This window comes from Drosophila novamexicana, unplaced genomic scaffold, assembly GCF_003285875.2.
Source record: "Drosophila novamexicana strain 15010-1031.04,08,12 unplaced genomic scaffold, DnovRS2.1 tig00000193-arrow-pilon, whole genome shotgun sequence".
Lineage (NCBI taxonomy): Eukaryota > Metazoa > Arthropoda > Insecta > Diptera > Drosophilidae > Drosophila > Drosophila novamexicana.
In genome coordinates, this window is record NW_020824787.1 from 204,604 (window position 1) to 224,554 (window position 19,951).

General features: G+C 42.1%; 6 protein-coding genes across 7 annotated transcripts; 3 read left to right on the top strand and 3 right to left on the bottom strand.

Moving 5' to 3' along the window:
* Positions 1 to 24: 24 nt before the first annotated feature.
* Positions 25 to 874, bottom strand: LOC115758890 (actin-related protein 2/3 complex subunit 5-A). The gene is made up of 2 exons (XM_030699686.1): positions 575 to 874; positions 25 to 516 (listed from the first exon to the last, which is right to left on the bottom strand). The coding sequence occupies exons 1-2, from the start codon at positions 785 to 787 to the stop codon at positions 274 to 276; spliced, it is 456 nt and encodes a 151-aa protein (XP_030555546.1). The 5' UTR covers positions 788 to 874; the 3' UTR covers positions 25 to 273.
* A 72-nt stretch (positions 875 to 946) lies between these two features.
* LOC115758891 (probable NADH dehydrogenase [ubiquinone] 1 alpha subcomplex subunit 12) lies at positions 947 to 1,816 on the top strand. Of its 2 annotated transcripts, XM_030699687.1 has the most exons (5): positions 947 to 1,017; positions 1,075 to 1,170; positions 1,234 to 1,411; positions 1,463 to 1,547; positions 1,607 to 1,689. In XM_030699687.1, exons 2-5 carry the CDS (start codon positions 1,076 to 1,078, stop codon positions 1,672 to 1,674), a joined length of 426 nt encoding a protein of 141 aa, XP_030555547.1. In that variant the 5' UTR covers positions 947 to 1,017; position 1,075; the 3' UTR covers positions 1,675 to 1,689. The 2 variants fall into 2 exon arrangements, with proteins under 2 accessions (XP_030555547.1, XP_030555548.1); XM_030699688.1 differs by lacking the exon at positions 947 to 1,017 and having other exon boundaries at positions 1,043 to 1,170; positions 1,607 to 1,816.
* On the bottom strand, positions 1,812 to 3,279 carry LOC115758888 (early boundary activity protein 2-like). Its single transcript, XM_030699683.1, has one exon. It carries the CDS (start codon positions 3,084 to 3,086, stop codon positions 1,899 to 1,901), a length of 1,188 nt encoding a protein of 395 aa, XP_030555543.1. The 5' UTR covers positions 3,087 to 3,279; the 3' UTR covers positions 1,812 to 1,898.
* Positions 3,280 to 4,697: 1,418 nt separating this feature from the next.
* LOC115759236 (protein insensitive-like) lies at positions 4,698 to 6,416 on the top strand. The gene is made up of 3 exons (XM_030700135.1): positions 4,698 to 4,925; positions 5,115 to 5,194; positions 5,250 to 6,416. The coding sequence occupies exons 1-3, from the start codon at positions 4,922 to 4,924 to the stop codon at positions 6,414 to 6,416; spliced, it is 1,251 nt and encodes a 416-aa protein (XP_030555995.1). The 5' UTR covers positions 4,698 to 4,921.
* A 487-nt stretch (positions 6,417 to 6,903) lies between these two features.
* On the top strand, positions 6,904 to 9,881 carry LOC115758889. The gene is made up of 5 exons (XM_030699685.1): positions 6,904 to 7,032; positions 7,331 to 7,518; positions 7,852 to 8,042; positions 8,102 to 8,216; positions 8,272 to 9,881. The coding sequence occupies exons 2-5, from the start codon at positions 7,460 to 7,462 to the stop codon at positions 8,822 to 8,824; spliced, it is 918 nt and encodes a 305-aa protein (XP_030555545.1). The 5' UTR covers positions 6,904 to 7,032; positions 7,331 to 7,459; the 3' UTR covers positions 8,825 to 9,881.
* Positions 9,882 to 10,411: 530 nt separating this feature from the next.
* On the bottom strand, positions 10,412 to 11,177 carry LOC115758892 (NADH dehydrogenase [ubiquinone] iron-sulfur protein 6, mitochondrial). The gene is made up of 4 exons (XM_030699689.1): positions 11,102 to 11,177; positions 10,899 to 11,040; positions 10,631 to 10,807; positions 10,412 to 10,573 (listed from the first exon to the last, which is right to left on the bottom strand). The coding sequence occupies exons 2-4, from the start codon at positions 11,028 to 11,030 to the stop codon at positions 10,505 to 10,507; spliced, it is 378 nt and encodes a 125-aa protein (XP_030555549.1). The 5' UTR covers positions 11,031 to 11,040; positions 11,102 to 11,177; the 3' UTR covers positions 10,412 to 10,504.
* Between the last annotated feature and the right edge of the window lie 8,774 nt (positions 11,178 to 19,951).

Genomic DNA, 19,951 nt, shown 5'->3' on the forward strand with positions numbered 1-19,951 from the left:
TTAAACACATTTTTATTTTCTTGTTTTAAATCCTTCATTTTCTCGCTTATAAAGTAGCGAATATACTAGGCAGTTTTTGTAATAAAAACTTGAATACTTGAATACGAGTTTAAATCTAATTTGGAAAACTGTTATTTTTTATTGCGGCATAATCCAACTGGCACTCGGACTAGGGCCCTAGCTCGGATATTTAACGGGTTTTTATAGTGGTGGCAAAAACAACAACACATGTGATTGATTTATCTGGTTGCTTGTTTCTGTAATAGTCGCACTTTAGGCACGGTTCGTGTCGGAGAGCACACGTACGATGCAGCCAACGCCGCCCTTGGCGAATGCCTTCTCGTGCCACTGCAGCAGATGCCCACTGGAGCCCTCGGAGGGTGTTTCGAAGCCCCGATATATGTATTTCATGAGCACATCGATCAGGTCGTTCTGCTCCAGCAAGTCGATAGCCTGATCGATTTGCGTTGACTTGATCGATAACAGCACGCGCAGTGTTATGTTCAGTGCGTTGTCCTGCAATTGAATTTATGAATAAGCGCTTATCTGTGCTGTGGGTGACGCATTCTTCTACCTTGACGTGCTGGTTTTTACAACGTAGGGGCGCGTTTTGGAGCGCGCTGAGCAGCGCTTCCACACCCTGGCCTTTAGTTAACAGGGATGTGATTTCGTTCTCGTCCGGACCAACAGCGGCGCTATCGACGCCATCATCTTCCCGGAAATTGTCCTCGTTATACTGGTCCACATCGATTTTACGAAACGCATTGCTTGAAGTGTTTTTGGCCATGTTGAATGTTGTTATAAGCACAGGTTATCTGAGTTTTACTTCTTATATCCAGCGAATTGATTCACGAAATACCAAATTGATGAACAGACCTGGACACAGGGCTGCAAAATACACAAAATGAATCTTGAAGATTGGTTATATTTGCCAACCTCAGACGCATTGTGTAGCCCTGGTAGCACAACAATAACATATACATTTTAACTAAGTGGCAACATTGTTTTGCTTTGCACGTAAGTTCTTCAACTATAAATCACAAAATTTGTCATAATATTTCGTTTGTCAAGCAGAATGGCCAATTTTCTGGGAATTACTCGCTTGGGTAGGCTGTTCCAGGCCATTCGCGAAGCCGGCGGCTTCAAGCAAGCCTATTTGAAGCTATACAGGTGAACCAAAGCTCCGCGCTCTCTTATATAAGTTGCAAATTTCTTAAATTCCCATATAAACAGAAATGATGATCTGAAGACAGGCAAACTTGTCGGCATAGACAAGTACGGGAACAGGTATTTCGAGAACCCCTACTATTTCTATGGCAGAAACCGCTGGGTGGAGTTTTCCCCACATGTCAACATGGACTACGATGGCTCACAGATACCCGCCGAGTGGTTCGGCTGGATGCACTACAAGGTAGGTGCTATCCTATTTGTCACTTTTCAATTAATATAATGCTTATTGCAGACCGATTTGCCACCCATCCGGGATGGCTGCCGCCCCAAGCACAAATGGATGATGGATCACAGCGAGAATCTGTCGGGCACCAAGGGTAAATTAAATATGAGCAAACCCTTTATACAAATATTAAAACTAATTGTATTCTTATAGAGTCCTACATGCCTTACACAACAACGCCCCCCAAAGTGGAGGCTTGGAATCCATCGGCAAAGAAGTAGTGACTGCTCCCATAGAAAATCGTTAGCATAGATGGTTATTATTTAAAAAATTCAAGTGCGAATGGAACACTCCTAAGGGCAGCAGACGCCATAGCGCTAATAAAATTGGCTTTTTGTTGAGCATCTTTATTTGCAAAAGGAAGTCTACATCTAATTCTTATATGTACTATGTCTATAGCTAGATCATATCCAGCTAAACAGCCTATGGTCAAGATTTTATGGACTCATTCGTCTATGACAACGACATCATCTTTGAGCGCCTTCTTGGCGCGTCGCTTGTACTTCTTTGCCGTATCGGCGCACTTTGTGGTTATGGTGGCTCTTATGTGACGCTCCTTGCCGCCGGTGCGATTGCGCACACTCACAACAATGTCATCAACCCTGTTCTGATCCAGCATCTTTTTGGCCGGTCGCTCGCGTCCATAAAACGCTGGCGACGGCTTGCCGGTCAGCGTGTGCGTGGCCAGCTCATCGCTGCTAAAGACGGCAGCCAGGAGGCAGCGTGTCGCAACTGGCGCACTTGTCCAGAACACCTGACCGTAGTCCTTGGCATTGATGCGCGTGCCATGGGGCCCAAGCACGTACTCGGAACTGCCATCCTTCAGCTGTATACGTTGCGGATAAATGGAAAGGGATGAGGAATTCTCGGGATCCAAATGCGATTCACTGGAACTACTCGACATATCGTGACGTGCGCGCTTCAAGGGCGGCGGGGGTGCCTCTTCAAGCTCGGCCTCTGGCTCTGGTTCCATTTCGTTGCCATCGTAGCGTCGATTCAACGTTTGCAGCATGCTGGTCAACCGGTCAAAGAGCTGTGTGTAATGTTGCTGGCTTTTGTTTATTTTGGCCACACGCTCCTTGAAAGAGGCTTCAACGGGCGGCAATGGCTCCACGTCTGGTGTGCGATCCCGTGTGCTGCCGGACATTGCTACCACTTGGACATTGATGACGCGCCGTTGCTGAGGCTCCTTTTTGACCGCCACCAACTGTCGATTGCTGGGCAGCTGCAGCTGGCTAAGCGGGCGCGGTCTCACATTCTGTTTACGCAGCAAGCTCTGCTGCTTGCTCAGCTCAGAGTTGATGTATTTGTCAATGTCCATCTCTGCAGGGACTGCTCTCTGCTGGTAGCCGAAGTTCAAGCCGTAATCGATGGGCGCTGGAGTCAGCAATGAGTAGTAGTAGGGCACCAGGTTCGGAGCAAAGTGACTTAAAAACTGTTGATACGGATACGAGTATGGAGAATGCGTGAACGGCACAACTGGCAACAAATTGTTTGGCTGAATATTCAGGCTGGGATTCGTGTAAGCTGCTGCGCGAGCTTGTTCTGGCCACGTCTCTGCACTGTCATGAACTGGCATGTAAATTCCTTCGGCGTTGCCATTTTTATTCCCAAAATTATGAAAATGAGCCATCAATGTTCGGATCTTTTTTCTTCGGCAGCAGGTAATAACAGGTAAGCAAATCTTGCGCAGCTGCAAAGGTTTTGCGGCTATCTTTGTGAAAAATGTTAAGCTAGAATTACAGTTGGCCTTGGAAACTCCTTTGCAAATTGCAGGTTTTATGATCTAGGATTAACAGTTATTTCAGATTTTGACAGATGGCCAATAGAGTTACCAGAGCGCAAAGAGCAATTAATTAAAACAGCGGTACTTGCTCGAAGATTGCTGCAATTGCAAGTTCGATTTTTCGTAGTTATTGAAATACCGCTTAGACGGTATTGTTAAAGCAATATCATATATACAATACTGCGTTTTCTATACCCTTTAGTATTAAAATATAATACATTCGAATTTTGTTAGAAGGGCCTGTAGCTTGGGTTTTCAAATTGTTATTCTTAGATTATAAAAGTTAATAAAATTTGATTAGCAATGGTCTTGTATCCTTTCATTGAGTAATAACATCTTGAAACAGTGAAAAGCATCATAATGACTATTGGAGTTTTGACTTTAAATCAGAAAGCCTGAACTTCAAACTATGAGATCTACATTTTCTCTATTAGAATGCTGTTAGAAGGAGGTCATCAAATTTGCCACCGAGCTAGGTGACTAGCTTTAAAACTGGGGGGAAATCGATTTTCGCGAAGCATCTCAGACGAACACTACATAGTGCGCCATTACTTCTTGTCACAAGGTCAAATTATCAATAAGGAGTACTACTGGGAATTAAAATTTTGCAAATGCTTTCTTAAAAAATAAGTTTCGATTTGGTAGAAGCATTGGCAACTGACTGCAGAAAATACAATTTTGAAGTTAATAATATTACTGTAGACAAAGATATTGCTGTAGAATATTAAATATGTTAAATAAACGACAATACTGGTTTTCTAAAACCCGCCTACGATTCATCCAAAGTGCTTGCATTCAAAATCAAAAATCGTTAAAAAAAATAAATGTTCACGGTTTCCTGTTTAAAACACATTTTTGCGAATTGTGTTTACAGAATTACACAAAGAGGTTAACAATGGACTCATTCTACCTGGCACAAGAAGATTCTGCTTAAAAATTCCACCAGGCTTTATGCTCTAATGGTTTTAACATCTGCGCGAGCTAGGGATGTTTTATTTTCCGATCAGAGAGTCAACGTGTGTTTTCCCCTAGTATTCCAAAAGGGATACTTATTTTTGTATGCATGCCAACAACTGGTCCCATTACGTTTTCATTCTCGTGATCAAGAAACCGGTTTAAGCCAAACGGCTTCTTGCAGTCACAATTCTTGCTTCGATAGATATTTAAATTATATGAATTACCATTTTAATAATAGTATGCTATAATTTTAATACTATAATGCTTATAAAACTAATATAATTTTATGAATTGCTGCCAAAATATAATTTAGTATGTTGAAATACCAGCTGTAAATGAAACGCAACGATGTGCTGCTAATGCTAATGCCTCTTAGTGAAAATACTGTAATATGCCAGAAACCGAATGGTTGACAACTCTGCCTTTGCTTTAAATTTACGATTCTTGTTCCCGCGCGAAAGAAATGCATGCAGTGTGGTGCAGAGGCAGGCATCAAATAGAAGAGAAGGATCGAAAATGAAAATTGGTCTGACACCAGTTGGGATATAGAATAGAAAGTCCCATTCCAAAGAGGATACACACACAAACACGCACGTACACTCAAAATATATTCGCTTACCTGAAAGCAGGGCTAAAGAGCGAGCAGCACACACACGCACGCACACATTCACACAGTAACTCACGCACACATACATACGCTTCGGCTTTATTGGTTCCCAGGTAGCATGTGTAAGTAGTTGGAATGCATTGTGCCTGTTCTTGTTGTTCTTGTTGCTGTTGTTGTTGTTATTGTCGCTGTTCACGTTGTTGCTTTTGCTAAAAAGTATAAACTACCCCTCTGTCTCTCTCATTGTGCATGCATTTGGTTTTTCGCGCGTTGTTTGATATTCTGCCGCCAATTTCTTTGAGTTTGTGCAGGGCTTCGCACAGTTGACGCTCATCCTGCAAGACGCACGCAACGCGGGACCGTAGCCAGGATCGACAAAATGGAACCCCAAGTAGGTGTTGAACTCCAGTGCAATGCAACTGCATTTATTAACAAATTTTAATTAGATACTGCCAGCAAACGGCTCCAATTTCGTGAATGTGCGCGACGATTCGCATTGGAGCGGCCGGGAGCAGCCGATGCTGCTCACGGCCTGGACACAGACTACGGGCGAGGATTTTGGGCTGTTGCGCACTCTGGAGAACGATCCCCATGTGGAGGCCGAGAATCGTGCACTGCGCGAGAAAGTGCGCTATCTGGAGGCCAAGCTGCAGGAGCACACGGATCTGCTCTCCCAAATACACGCAACATCGGCACGCATGCAACTGGCCACAGCCACAGCTGCCTCGCCGGCGACGCCGCCCACACACCAGCCACAAATACTGACGCCGCCCAGCTCTGTTATCTGTGCACCTAGCTCGAGCCAGCCGCAGCGCTCCGAGGTGATTGACTATAAAATAATTGCAGCTGCTGGCGCCGACTGCAACGATGCGGATGCCATCGAGATACGTTTGGCGGCGGAAAGTTTAAACAGCCTGAGCACATCCGCCGACTCGGATCGCCTGGAAATTTGCCTGGGTAACGATGAACAACAGCAGCAGCAGCAGCAGCAGCAACAACAGCAGCAACAACAGCAGCAACAACAGCAGCCACATCAACTGATCAAGCGCGAGTCCACGACGCCGCTGCAGCTGATCAAGCGGCGCAAGCTGGAGCTGCAGGAGCACAACATGTCTGCACCGCCGGTGCTGCAGCAGCAGCAGCAGCTGCACAACGTCAATTACAAGCTGCCCACGCGCAGAAGCCACGGCAAGGCCAGGGACGAGTGGAAGCCGGATGTCAAGGCAGAACAGCAAATGGCGGACAATGTGATGGTCTCCATTGGGCCCAACAATACCTGTGTGCCGGCCAGTGTCTTTGAGAATATCAATTGGTCCGTCTCCTCGCTGGCCACGCGCAAATTGCTGGTGGCCACATTCGACCGCGAAACGCTGGCCACACACTCGATGACCGGCAAGCCGTCGCCAGCCTTCAAGGATCAGCAGAAGCCGCTTAAGCAAATGCTCGATCCGCTCAAGATACAGGACATCATCTTTGCCGTGACGCGCAAATCGAATGCCAGCGAGAAGGAGGTGCGCAACGCAATCACCACGAAATGCGCCGATGAGAATAAGATGATGAAAATTCAAAAGGGCAAACGCTGCAGCATTGGCGACAAGGAGAACATGCATTAGAATTTAAGTTTATATATATATATATATATATATATATATCTAAGACGGGGAGGGTTTTCCCCTTCCAAATACCAAAAAGTATCCGGCTGCAAAGTTAAGCAAATAGGTATTCCATATCTGTTAGCCCTAGAAAAGCCAACTACCAACAACTTTGTAATTTGTACAAAACTGAAGATCTCGCAGTTTGTGTTTACGGTTTGAACAGAGCCTGTAAATCAAATACCAACTAAAGACCCATAAAATAGTTAGAAAAGCTCCTTCGAACGGGCTGCCTGCAAGAGAACTAATCGAAAACCAAACGTTTGTCAAAGAAAAGATTTCAAATTGGAAAATAGGCGGAAATACGCATCTCTACGTATATAGAGAGAAAGTCTATATAAAAAAAGGATTTGTTACGCTTTGTATACCTTATTGCTGCTTGTCAGTGTTTCTCTGCCTCTTGTATCAGATCTGCTAAGTAATAGAAAATATTTAGATTTAGAGTGAAAAGTTGAATAAATTATTTTAACCAAATCCAGTATTTATATCTATATATTTTTTCTTTTTGTCAAGATAAAGCCAAATTTTCAGCAAAACGCTATAACATTTGAAGCCGGCCCGCCATGTTCTAATTCCAGTATGTAAACATCGATGCGGCGCGCGTTTCGTTTCCATTTCGTGGCGCAGGCATGGTGCGTACGTGTGTGTGTGTGCGAGAATGTATGCGTGTGACAGTTGGAACGAAACGCTCACCGCTGCTCTGGTCAGCTGTTCGCTTATCGAGCAATTTCTGTATGTCGTGGTGGTGTTTGGGATACGTGAAAATTTTGTGGACACACAAATAAAATAATAAATAGGGAGAAAAACTATAAAACGAAGACTTTTCACAAGTTTTGCTAACATAATTGTTATTTGCGTCATTTTGGTTCTTTTAGTTTTTCTTTCTCTACATAAATTCACAAAGTTTGAGTTGCTCAGTCCCCAAAAGGATAAGCATTTTCTGGACCCGTACAAGTACGTTTTACTAAAGCTAAACAAAAAAACAACAAACACGAAAATTCGCCATGGATATACTCAAGAAAATGTTCCAATCGGAATTCGAGCAGCAGCAGCAGGAGAAAGAGTAAGTATTCAATTAATGCAAATTTTATAAGCGGACTGCGGCTTTTTTCAATGAATCGATCGATAAACCAGGCACCTGCTATGATAGATACATTTTTGCCAGGATATACACAGGCGCAAATGTGTGTGTGTGTGTGTATGTATGTGTATGTATGTGTATGTATGTGTGTGTGAGCTTGTGCGTTGCGGAGGCTGCGTATTGAAGTGTTCTTCCTGCGGTCGCTAGGGGGGTGGCTGTGGTCTCTGTGTGTGTTTGTGTGTGTGCAGCCGCCCCCTTGCCTTAACTGTATTTGCATATGTATGCTCCTGTATTAAACAGCCTGTGTGCTTGCAGCGCTTCCGCAACCGCCTCCAACAAGGATGAGTTCCGCAAGCCCCAGTGGTTCGAGGAGGCCGAAACTGATGATGAGCTCTTCGATGACGATCGCAAGTTTGCGTTCCAAGTCTTTACCAGTCCATTGGAGATGCAGAAGCACTTTGAGCGTCAACTGCAGCGTCTGCTGGAGTCGGTGCAAGACAATGAAGGTAGAGTATAATGTATCCAATAAGTTTTTGTCAAGTCTCATGAGAATTATCCACAACAGATGCTGGAGTTGAGCGTAACTTAAGGGAAGATTTCTTGAAACCCGGCTTCGAAAGCAAAATACTTAAAGAATTTCATAAGAAAGAAAACTCGCTCGACACCGACTTGGATGGAGAGTAAGTAGATAATGAATATAAAATCCATGTCATCTTAATGTAATTGTATGCCCAGAATCTATCCAGATCAATTGTACACGCTGATACAACGCCTGAATCCGGAGGAGGGGCACGAAAATATTTTGCCCTCCAATCAGCGTGGCTTGCGCGTGCCACGCGTTAAGCTTTCCGATGAGGAGATCATCATGGGTCGTATACACGGCACTCTCAATGCCGAAGGCGAAATGAAACCGGCCGTGTTGCTGCCGGCACGGCCGCCGAGCGGCAAGCCGAACATAATGACGCCAATGACGCCATTTGGCGGCGTCTTCGATGGCACCTATCAGGGCCCGAAAATGTTCAGCCAGAGCGTGATGACGAAGACAGTGCGCAAGCCGGATGGCAGCTATGAGACCATTAAAGTGACCCAGGACTCGACCGGTCAGAAGACGACAACTGTGACGCGCATTGTGGACGGGCGCAAAGAGACAACGGTCAGCCAAGAGGGCACGGGCTCGGGCACGGGCCGGCAGGCGGCAATTGGAGCTGGTGGAGATCGTCAGGCGTGCATGAATCGCAATATATTTGTGACAAAAGAAGGCTACGCCATGCCACGGAACCTCTGGTGACCAGTGGTGAACAACTATTGCCCCAATCAAGATAAGCGATCAATGCTGCTCCTCCAGCGGCAGCAGCAGCAGCAACAACAGTATGAAGATAAGCTAAAGCGATTCGTCGGCAACATAGTCCCACACAACATCCAAATTAGAACCTATTACATTTTAGTTTACATTCTCTTAAGTGTTTGTTGGTGTTTTAGATGAAACGCAATTGAGACAACAGATGACGACGATTATTGACCATTGATTATTTGAGCAGCGACCCACAAAAGGCACTCGCTGTTTGTGTATTGTGAGCAGCGCACCAGTTGTGCGCCCCCACTTTCAGTTCCAGAGCAAGCTGCAGGATACACCCCTCAGCACTGAGGGCAACGCCATTCCAGACGACGGCAGCCCAGCCCACTCGTCTCGTCTGGTCGTTGTGATCAGCTGCAGGCTCGGAGTTGGTGTGAACGTGATTCTTTTCAGTTTTGCCAGTCCGCCTTGGCACCACCGCACGTGTGGCCCGTGTGTGCCCAGCCCCACATGCTGTGGCACTCGGAGGCAATATATATTTATATTTCTTTTTTTGTCTTTATATTCTTTTCGTGGTACTATCTGTGTCTCAATGGAGCGTGCAGCATCTAGAGTGCCCGTAGTAAAGAAGTAGCGGAAGCAAAACGCATATTTAAACAAAAAAATATACAACAATCATAATATACCGGCTCGTACAAGCATAATTATGATTTCATTAGGTTTCGATAAACTTACTTAAATGCACACCCAGTATGTTGTGGTGTGGTCGGATCTACACACATATATTATATCTATTTCTATTTGTTTTTTTTTTTTTTTTTGGCGACTTTTCTTATGCAAGCTCATATGAAATTTGTTTGCATACATATTTATATACTTAATCGCATATTATTTACAATTATTGCTAATCTCTATATATACATCTATTTAAGTTGGTAATTTTCTATTAACAAATAGACCACAATGCTAACGCATACATATACATTGTATTAGATATCATTCAAGAACATGCAAGTGAATAAAGTGTTGTGCAATAAGCGAGTGCAGCAAACCAAGGATCCGTTTTTCTGAGCATATCCGGGGAGCATTTCAAATATCATTTAGAAGCCCGTTATATACTTACATGTGAGCTTGCTGCATGGAATTTGATGATTGGGGGAAATCTATGGTTGTTTATGGGATCGAAATCCGGGTCCTATCAAAATACCCTTAAACCTGTGAGATTTGGTTGTGTAGAGACAGTCGGACATGGCTTAGCCTATTCGGCTGCTGATGCTAATTACATATAAATTGGGCAGAAAATTAAAATTACCATTCAAAAATATAGTTAAAAATGATCACCCAACCATTTGAATCACAGAAGTAACTACGATCTAATGTTGATTACATTGAAATGCAGCCAATTCTTTGGTAGGGTATAAATAAGTAAAAATGTTAATCAAATGAAACAGAAGTAAAGCTATATCTCTGAGGTCCCGCTGTATTCCATTCGGAAAGCAAAGGAGGATCCGCTCGACTCCATTCATATTACTTAAGCCAGAATTTAAGCCAGGAAACAACTCATGGTTATGTTCCGTCAAGTGTCTTGTTAGTTATAACTTTTCCTTTTATTTGTATACATATTCAACTAGCTCAATGGTAGTAACCGCTTCCTCGGTTGGCCCAGCAATGCTTTTAATGATGAGCATCCTTCTTCACAAAACGCAGGCCACAGTAGCCGCAGGCGTGGTTGCCGGGCTTATCCTAGAACAAATAACGAATATCTAGAACACGTTCAATCAATGCTTTTGTCCAATATACCAGGTTGATGTAGACTTTGGGGTGTCCGAGCGGACCGTTGCCGCCGTCGCAGCAGACAACGCGCTCTTCCGACTCAATCGGCAGCACCTCGTCGATCAGCTTGATGCCCCAGTTCTCGTTCACGTAGCGTTTGGCATTTGTGAAGCGCACATTACGGTAGTCATTCTTGTCGAAGACCTAAAACCCAACATTTGGTTTCATACACGAAGGAATAACAATGTTTGCGTAATCGCGAATCCCACACAGCTGAGCGCCGCACCACACTTACCTGGCCAGTGTGTGTTACTTTTTCGATGTCGCTGCGGGAGCTAGAGTTGCGCACGGCAGCCAAAGGTGTCACCCAGGTCGGGCTACAGCGTCCCAATGTACTAACACGGCTTAACAACTGCTTGCTGGCCATTTTTCTGAATCTTTTTAAAATTTGTTACAAAAATTTAGTTATGTTTTAGAGATGAACGTTTACGTACGCACCCGTTACGTCTGACAAATAGTTCGGTTCAAATGAACCAGCGTTACAGCTGTTGTCAATCGTTATTGCCGCAATATTTAAATTATGAGGTATATGTATGTGCAACTATATATTTTTATTTAATTTGTGTAAAGTATCAGCCTACTGAATGAGTAATCGCATTATTGTTAATTGCAATTTGGCAAGTTTTTAAGAGAATGATTGTATGAACCGATATATCGATTACGATGTACATGCTCTAGCACCACAGCCTCTCAAGTGGCACACACAACTCTTTTTGACTATGTGGCAGCCCTGCAGTTTCGAATCCAATTGGAAATTTGAAAAATTCCACTTAACGTTTTTTAATTCGACTGAATTCAATCCGGACTTTTCCTCATGCAATCTACTGACCCATTTCTCGCCCGGTCGGTTGAATTTTGCAAAAAGCATGAAGCAGGTTTCAAATAAATTTACAAAAATATATTGTAATACAAATGAAAATTAGTTTGGAACTAAATGGATGGTTTTAAATGTATTTTCATGCTGTCGTTTTTCCACCAATTTTCCACATTGACCGGTGGAATTTACGAAATCCTTCGTCGTAGTGTTTATTTAGATCACATAAGGTAAAATGTTAAGTTAACCCTTTGATCAGTCGGTCCATCAGACAGTCAGGATAAACATTAGCATATACTATATGTACACAGATTTCGATGAATTGCTTCTCCGTGTGAGCTGCCAGTGCAAGCGGAACGAACATCACGGATATCGAATGGCGTCAGGGTTGGGGGTTGTTTCATAATTTAGTTGGCATACTTTATTATTATGTCCTGTCATGTAACTGGCCATTCCCATAACTATGGCACTCCTGCTGCTGCTGCTGCTGCTGCTGCTGCCGTGCACAGCATCCTAAACAAACAATCGATGAGCGCAGGACTAATAAAACGACAGGACTAGCTGTGGCGAGAGCCAGGAGGGTGGGCGAGCGGGTGCGGGTTAGACATGGACATCCTGTTGTGTCTGATTGTGCGCGCAATTGTTTCAGTTCGTTGCAATTATGCAACTCGCCCCTTAACTCCCCTCGTCCCTTGTCCCTGGCTGGCCGCTGGTCAGTCTAACAATATAATTTACAGCGCTTTTGTGTAGCGAGGCGTGAATTTGTTGCCCGAAATTGTCCTGCGGCGGCGGCGGCGGCGTCGATGCTTTAAAATTTTAGTCCGATCGCATTTGTTGGCTCTTGTAATTAAATGCAATTCTCCATGGCGGCAGAAAAATGATTTTGCTATTTCAATTTGTCCGGCAACCGCAGGCGACCCCTTTCCGGCACGAGCCGCCAGTCCTGATCCTGGTCAGCTGCCAATAAGTCAGCGCATGCGCACAGCGGGACGCACAGTCCATGCAGCAGGATGCAGGACGAATGTTTTTCGACAGTTTTCACCTTTTGAGTGGCAATTTCGCTGGGTTGTTTTTACAAAAAGGATTAAACAACTTTCCGTAACTCCTTTATCCTTGCGCAATTTACCGTAAAACTCAGCGTCCATATACTGTCATATATATATTGTTTTTTTTTTTTTTGTATTGTCTAGAAAATGTTGTTGTTTTTTTTTGTGTTTTTTGTATGGAACTTTCCACAATTATTTTGGTCGCGGTGAAAGTGACAAATTTTTGGTTGTCTTTTTGAAGATTTATTGCGAGTTTCGCAGTTGCATTCACTTTTCAAGTGGTTGAGTGCGTTTTCATTCTGCGTGTGGCTGCCACACAAGGGTTGACATCCCAAGGGGCGTTTTCCAATAGATCAAAGCAACTCAGATTTATGTCCTGCTATCAACGAGTGCCAAGTGCCATAGGTAACCAGGTAGGTAACCAAGCAGCTGTATAATACTTTTTTCCTCTAGACAGGATTGGGGTGTTGCGTCACCTAAAGCCATATCACTGTTGGTTCATAAAACTTTACTAATAGTACTTATTAAAATTACATGTTTTTAACAGTAATTTTAGCATATTTAAATAAATAAGTGGGAACTAGGCTTATGAAACTTGTACTTTTTATCTTTAGATTTTCACCATGAAAGTTTTTTGTGTGATGTACTATTGTGAGGGGTAATATTTTTGAAATATATCTCTTATTCTCTTTCCTCAAAATTGTGAAAGATTATTTATTTTAGTTATCGAACGGATTGCCCTTTTCTTAATCTCCTACTCTAAGGGAGTTCCACTACATTTTATATATATGCATTCAATACAAACATTTCTAACATTCTCTTATATCTAATGAAAACCATGTTGTGGATAACATATTTTATATCTAGGGAAATGTCGCTGTCCATTAAAAACTGTCTTAGTTACATTAATAGAAAAAAAAAAAAACAATTTATTTGAACGATTCACAATATTGTTTCTATTTTGTTTTTGAGCGCTGTCGTAACGCTGGCAAAACTTTAATTAATTTTGCTTTCCTGCTGTTTGGCAAACATTTCAACAATTTCAAATAACCTTTCGAAAAATCACAAATGCAACGGCAGCTGCTGCTCACCTGTTCCGAGTCCCATTTCTGGGTAACGAAGGGGGTCCGCATGGTCAATGCCAGAGCTTGTTAACTGTCCCGGCGACCACTGGCCATTGGCTATTTTCATAAAAAAAAAAAAAACAGCAACAACAGCAACGGCAACAATGTTGTTTTTGTTTGAGTTTTTTATGCAAGCGTTTTCCGCCACACAAAATTATTCTCGCATGAAAATTAAAAAAACATGTTCTCTGGAAATTCAATCTGCGTGTGCACTGGACACGGCAACAGCAGCAGCAGCAGCAACAACAGCGAATTGTCATTCACTCAGTTATTCATTTACTCATTCAGACACTCACAAATTCATTCAATCCACAACAAATTGCTAACCAACAACAGCTTTTTTTCAAGCGACAATTTGCAGTTGTTGCTGCTGCTGTTGTTGTTGTTGTTGTTGTTGTTGTTGTTGTCGCTGAATTTGCTATTAACAATCATGTTGCTAGCTTAATTAAAAAAAATCTGCCATTGGCCATTGGAAATGCTGAACAAGCCAGCGAAATTAGCCTCAAGTGCTTTTTGTGACACGCTGTGCGCCTGCGCAGCAGCACCAGAGTGCGAGTGCGAGCGAGTCGGCAATAGAGCCTGGCCTGGCCAGCTGTCTATTTCAATTATATATACATATGTATATATGTATAATCATTCATCCGACTAGAAATCTCGCCATGTTACGCTGATTTTGCACGAGTTTTTATTCGTATAAAATATTTTTTTACGGCCCTTTTTACGAGTGACCTCTGCACGGGCAGCCCTGTTGACCCCCAACGGGCTGAAGCAGGGCGCAGAGCGTACCTCATATGCCGGCTGGTTCCTGGGTAGCCCGGGCTTGCCATCCGGTGGTGCAGATTGTTTTTACAGACCCGACTCGACTTTACGGCTTGTATGACAATTTTATGATGTTTGCTTGGATAAATTTTGAAGTGTTTGTTGTGCTTGTCAGCGGCGGGATTTATAGAGATTTTTAATGCTTTGTAGGACTACTGAAAAATGATTTTTGAAGAGTTGCCCAAATTCATTAAAGCTTATCTATATATATTATATTGGTTTAGCATTCTGTCTATTTGAGCTATGTGTTCTTATGCTAAATCGAATTTTGTTTCTTGCAGAAGCCGATCTGCCTGTTAACATTTAACATGAAGCTTAACAGCCAGATTTTTCATATGACAATCACTGTACTTATTTCGATTAAGCTTGACAATCACATTAACATGCTGTCAAATTTAAGTTGTTTTTATGGCTTGATGCTTGATGGAGTCATGTCAGATAGTTTATCTTTCTGAAGAGCAGTTAGTATTTAACTGCTGCTCTCATTAGAAAAGTGAAAAATTAAGTAAATATTTGATATGTCTTTTAAACTACATTTTAAATATAATTAAGTTGTGAGTATTTAAATAGAGTGTCGGTTAAATAGTCAAACCCGTTTTGCTTCAATCTTTAAATATTATTTTTATTCTATGCTTAACTATGCCAACTGTCTGAATATTAAAGACAGCATCTAACAGTCATTTTTTGACAAGCAGTGCTGCCAGCTTATCAGGCAATGCACATCTGCCAGACCGCCAAGTGCTGCCCATTTGTTGACAAGGTGCTGACAATTTATATTATTCAACTGATTGATAACTAACATAAGCTTTAAACGAGTTCATTAATTTCGCAAAAAGAACTTCTTAAGTACACTTTACTTGCTCTGTGCTTATCCCTTTGTTCTCGCCAGCTTCTCCCTGCTGCTCTGCGTGAAATTAGCTTCATTATATGATATAATCGCAGTTATTTACTTCTATAATACGAAATTGTTTGTTCAATTTTTTTTTTACTTTGGGCTGTCGAAAAAACTTTCTTTTGTACTCAACGCCGCATGATGCGCAATTATATGGACAATTATAAACACAAGCACACGCATCACAAGCTAAATACGTTGCCGAGAGACATATCAAGTGTCCTCTCAGCCTACAACATCATTATCGTCATGATAATAATTATTACCAACAGCTTCAAAATCATCAATTTCTGCGGAAGAAGACCTGAGCATAGACCAGCTGACAGCTCCATCGGGAAGTATGTCGATTGTTGTTGAATTGAATCTGAATTTGATTTTGGCATTCGATGCACGTGCTAACGATTAATTTTTGTTTAATGTTGTTTTTTTTTCTCTCCCTCTCCTTTTTTTATGATAGGCCTCATCTGTGCAGCTTTACCTTATACGTTCGCTGACATTTTATTTTTATTTTTTTAATCCTGTGCGTGTTTTTTATTTGGCACAAGTATCCTGCGGTGCGCGTTGATTGTCTCGCTTTCAATTTCTTCAGGTTTTTTTTTTTTATAAATTTTATTATACGTTTTTGCGGTTTTGTCATTCAACATGCGAGCGGCTGCGGTATCTGTGCAATTGTCACCCGGGGTGTTTTCAATAAAACGCAGCGAACCAATCTCAGCGCAGCGCGCACCTTTCCTGCGTAATTAAATCCCGATAATTGTCAGTTGTGGTCTACAGAAAAATGTGCAAAAACTTTGAGCAAGTCGTGTGACTTGCGGGCCTGAGCTGAGAGTTTTTAAATATTGTTAACAGTATGCGAAATAGTTTGAAAGTATTTTTTTGCCGGTTAGGCTTCAAAATCTTCCAGGGATTTTCCTACCATCTCCTTTTTTCTCATTTAATATATAATTTATTATTTAAGTATTTTATTTATTAATTTTGTATTTATTATTTACTCCCTATCCTAATAACTTGGTTGCTTTGCTCTTTCTTAATCAATTTTTTTCCCCTTTTCTATTCCTTCTAATTATTCTCCTATCGAATGGCTATTCCTACTCAAGTTAAGTCTATATCTAAAGAGTTGTGAAGTAAAATATCGCTGAATTTAAAGTAAAGATATTTTTTGGTATTTGTATTATTTTAATTATATCTACAAACTGTATCTGACGAAGTTAAGGAGCCCTGTATTCATTCTTATGAAACTTAAAAGTTTAGAAACTAACATTTTGCATTCCTTCAAAAGAGTTTTCTGAAAAGTTTCAGTTACATCGAGAGGTGTTGCGATTGCCGCGCTTTAACATAGACTCAAATTGCGCACTGCAGTTGTCGCCCCTCAACCCTTTTAGCTCGTTTCGTTTGGCGTGCAAATCCTGACAATTATGCGGGTTTTAAAATGATTGCTAACCCGACGCCTGAACTGGCCTGGCCTGGCCGGCTCCCCGCCTCAATCGCTGCCCTTTGGCTATTTGCGTAACTCTTCTGCATGTCTACTCTTATATTAAATGCAATTGCCATGTACATTACATTTTCACGGCTCGGCTAAGCGGCCACACCTCAAGCGCCCGCCGACCGCCTGCTCCGCATCAACATCATAATCAACAGAATGCCGAGCCTCAGCATCCGCCTCGAGGCCAGCTTCAGACACCAGCAGCAGCAGCAGCAGCAGCAGCGGGCGGGCGGGCGAACGGACGAGCGGACCAGCGACTGGCCGCGGGTCCAGCCCATAAATGAAATCAACCACTCAACGAACAACTGAGCAGCAACAAAAAAAAAAAAAAAAAAAAAAAAAAAAATGAAAACCGTTTTTATTTGAAACAAAAACCTGGAACGCTCCCAAGTGCTCATATGTGTGTGCTCTAGTACTTGCCGGGGTGTCTGTACAATTGCAACAGATTTGTAGGGTATCCGGGCAGTTGTTTGACTATGTAAAGACATTTGCTTTGAAAATACTTAAGCATATATTAGATAATTTCTGTAATTTTTACGGCATCATCTTGACGAATACTCAGGAAAGTATGACTTCCATGGATAGGAATATGCTATTCTCAAATGTAACCGTAACCGTAGCTATCTTTATATTCTCATATCGTAATCATTTTTTATATATTTAAACATTAAAATTGTATTCATTTTTAAAGTATAGGATTACGTTGTTATACTATCAATATGAATTTTATAATTGCACTGACAAATATCGTCAATAAACTGGGATTCGATCTTGGATTTTATTTTTCACTTGCTTCAGAACTTTTAGACTATCACATGTTTCAAATAAATTCCATATTTTTAAAAGTGCCGATTAATCACTTTTAGCTATGTACCGAACCTTTCGTCAATCCAAATATAAGTTAAAGGCAGCACGCTGGCTCAAACCAAAACCGACTGCTACACCAAGACACCACGAATAACACTTGTATAATAATATACGAGAATAATAATTTGCGTTATTATACTTATACTAAATTCTATACTACTTATCATGAAAGCAAGCAGTTAAAGAGTATTTGGGCTTCGTTGAGTCGTAGTTGGTTTTAACATTTGCTTGCTTTCAAGTGCAGGCGGCAGCCACTTGAACCGAGTGGGCCTGTCGAGCGGGCGGCAAGGACATCGCCGTTTGCCGGGTGGTGGCAGCCAGGCAACCCTTTGCCCTTTACCCCTTGCCCCTGCCGCCTGCAGCCTGCATCCTGCATCCTTTATGCTGTAGCTTAGATGCTGCCTCCTGGCCACGTAATTTATGCAAATTAAAGCGCACTCCATTTCGCGCCATCGCAAATATTTCCGTTTCTTTTCATTAATTTTTTTGTTTTATTTATTTATGTTGTTTCTTTTTGATGTTGTTTGATTTGTTGTTTGTTGCTGCGCAGGCGCGGCTCATGAGCCTTGTTGTTGTTGTTGCTGTTGTTGGAGCGACAACAATTGTTAATTGTTGCGTTTTCAAAGACTCGGAACGTGCCCTTGCGGCTATAAATTGCCGTTAATTGACGGCTGTAAAATCTGCCCGGTTTCAAAAGTATTTTACTTTTCAATTGATATTATCTTCCTCTTTTTCTTATGGCCTGTCAAAATATGACAGCGAAAATGTGCACTAAAGCCCTAAAATTTTAGGTCCCTGCCTCAGAATAGGGCGTCATTTGATGATCATCTGATCAACATCATCATCATCAGCATCATCAACACCAACATCATCGGAATTCTTTAATCTCTAATGCGCCACTTCAGACTTTGGGCTCGGGTCAAAATGTTTCAATTTGAGCGTAGATTTTAACGCGGATGCTGTCGGAACCCCTCGCATTCGTCTCACCCAAATCTGCATGTTTGTTGTTTTTTTTAAAACGTTTTTAATGTGGAAATGTCACAAAATATCAGGCAACGCATACGAAACGGGTTCACATTTGAATGACAATCGAAGGGCTGGTCCAGCCGGAACTGAAAAAGTCTATCCAAAAAAAAAAAAAAAAGGATCCTAACCGTTGATGAGCTTGTAATACCTCTCGATGTTTGGTGGCTTGGTGGGTTGATGCTTTGCTCTGTTGGGGGTTGGGCGTATTGTGCAGCTGTCCAGGCTGATACTATCCTTATGATTGTTGTTTTTGTTGTTGTTGTTATTGTAGCGCATGTTTTGCCTGGCTGAGGTTTGCGTTCAATCTCTGCGGGGCGTGGCTGCTCACTTTTGGCTGGCTTCGCCTCTGATGCTAAGCTGACATTTGCTCTATGCAATTTTGCATGCTACATTTAACAATTCCACAAAGGTAACATATATATAAAATGAGCTTGATTTAGATATAAAGCTAAGCTATGGCCACCGCAACAACTGGGAGATATTAAAACACAACTGTTATAAATATGAGGGGCATTAAATACGCCTAACAAAAGTTGGCGATCCTTAATCAAGTCTCGCATTCGTGGGTTGGAAAGCAAGGCTTAAAGCACAGCAGGGCGTACAATATATGTAAATAAATGGTATCTATATAAAAGTGGGTGTCTGCTATACATGTCTCTCTTTATGATGGTCCTGCAGCTCTTGAAACGGACTCTTAGGAACGATAGCTTGGGAATTCTTTGAAGTCGAACACTTTGATGCAGGCATATTTGTATTTATTGAAATTCTAAGCCCTTATATTGCAATTTATGTTCCTCAAATCCTTTCTACAGAAGAGTGTGCTTAGGCCTTTCGAGTAGTTTTGATCTAACAGAACATAATCTTTCGTAGATGCTTATTATCTTTGGCCTATGGAGTTGAGCCTTAGGAACGACAACACGTGACTTCTTTTGAAGATGAAAACCTGTCCGTTTTATTTTTTAAGCAGCCTCAATGGTGTTTGTTGAGAGTCTTTACATTGCGGGATTTGTTGCTCATATTCTTACTGCAGACGAAAGCCTAGGCCCTTGGGCTTACCCTTGAAGACGACCACTTTGTTTGGTCTGAGCTGTCAAATTCTACAAGAAGACACAGCTGTGTTTGCTTCGATCTAAGTCTTAATGGTACATAGCAGAGTCTCAATTTCCTCACGGTAAGCAAGATAGGACTTGGGCAATCTCCCCAAAGGGGACCTTACT

What these genes read in the sequence shown, in the direction of transcription:
- LOC115758890 (XM_030699686.1), bottom strand. Translation starts at nt 787, where the DNA reads ATGGCCAAAAACACTTCAAGCAATGCGTTTCGTAAAATCGATGTGGAC. An exon ending in GTAAAAACCAGCACGTCAAG is followed by an intron (nt 517 to 574) that starts GTAGAAGAATGC and finishes ATTCAATTGCAG; the next exon opens with GACAACGCACTGAACATAAC.
- LOC115758891 (XM_030699687.1), top strand. Translation starts at nt 1,076, where the DNA reads ATGGCCAATTTTCTGGGAATTACTCGCTTGGGTAGGCTGTTCCAGGCC. An exon ending in TCGGCTGGATGCACTACAAG is followed by an intron (nt 1,412 to 1,462) that starts GTAGGTGCTATC and finishes TGCTTATTGCAG; the next exon opens with ACCGATTTGCCACCCATCCG. An exon ending in GAATCTGTCGGGCACCAAGG is followed by an intron (nt 1,548 to 1,606) that starts GTAAATTAAATA and finishes GTATTCTTATAG; the next exon opens with AGTCCTACATGCCTTACACA.
- LOC115758888 (XM_030699683.1), bottom strand. Translation starts at nt 3,086, where the DNA reads ATGGCTCATTTTCATAATTTTGGGAATAAAAATGGCAACGCCGAAGGA.
- LOC115759236 (XM_030700135.1), top strand. An exon ending in TCGACAAAATGGAACCCCAA is followed by an intron (nt 5,195 to 5,249) that starts GTAGGTGTTGAA and finishes AATTTTAATTAG; the next exon opens with ATACTGCCAGCAAACGGCTC.
- LOC115758889 (XM_030699685.1), top strand. Translation starts at nt 7,460, where the DNA reads ATGGATATACTCAAGAAAATGTTCCAATCGGAATTCGAGCAGCAGCAG. An exon ending in CAGCAGCAGCAGGAGAAAGA is followed by an intron (nt 7,519 to 7,851) that starts GTAAGTATTCAA and finishes GTGTGCTTGCAG; the next exon opens with CGCTTCCGCAACCGCCTCCA. An exon ending in GTCGGTGCAAGACAATGAAG is followed by an intron (nt 8,043 to 8,101) that starts GTAGAGTATAAT and finishes TATCCACAACAG; the next exon opens with ATGCTGGAGTTGAGCGTAAC.
- LOC115758892 (XM_030699689.1), bottom strand. Translation starts at nt 11,030, where the DNA reads ATGGCCAGCAAGCAGTTGTTAAGCCGTGTTAGTACATTGGGACGCTGT. An exon ending in AAGTAACACACACTGGCCAG is followed by an intron (nt 10,808 to 10,898) that starts GTAAGTGTGGTG and finishes GTTGGGTTTTAG; the next exon opens with GTCTTCGACAAGAATGACTA. An exon ending in CCAAAGTCTACATCAACCTG is followed by an intron (nt 10,574 to 10,630) that starts GTATATTGGACA and finishes TATTTGTTCTAG; the next exon opens with GATAAGCCCGGCAACCACGC.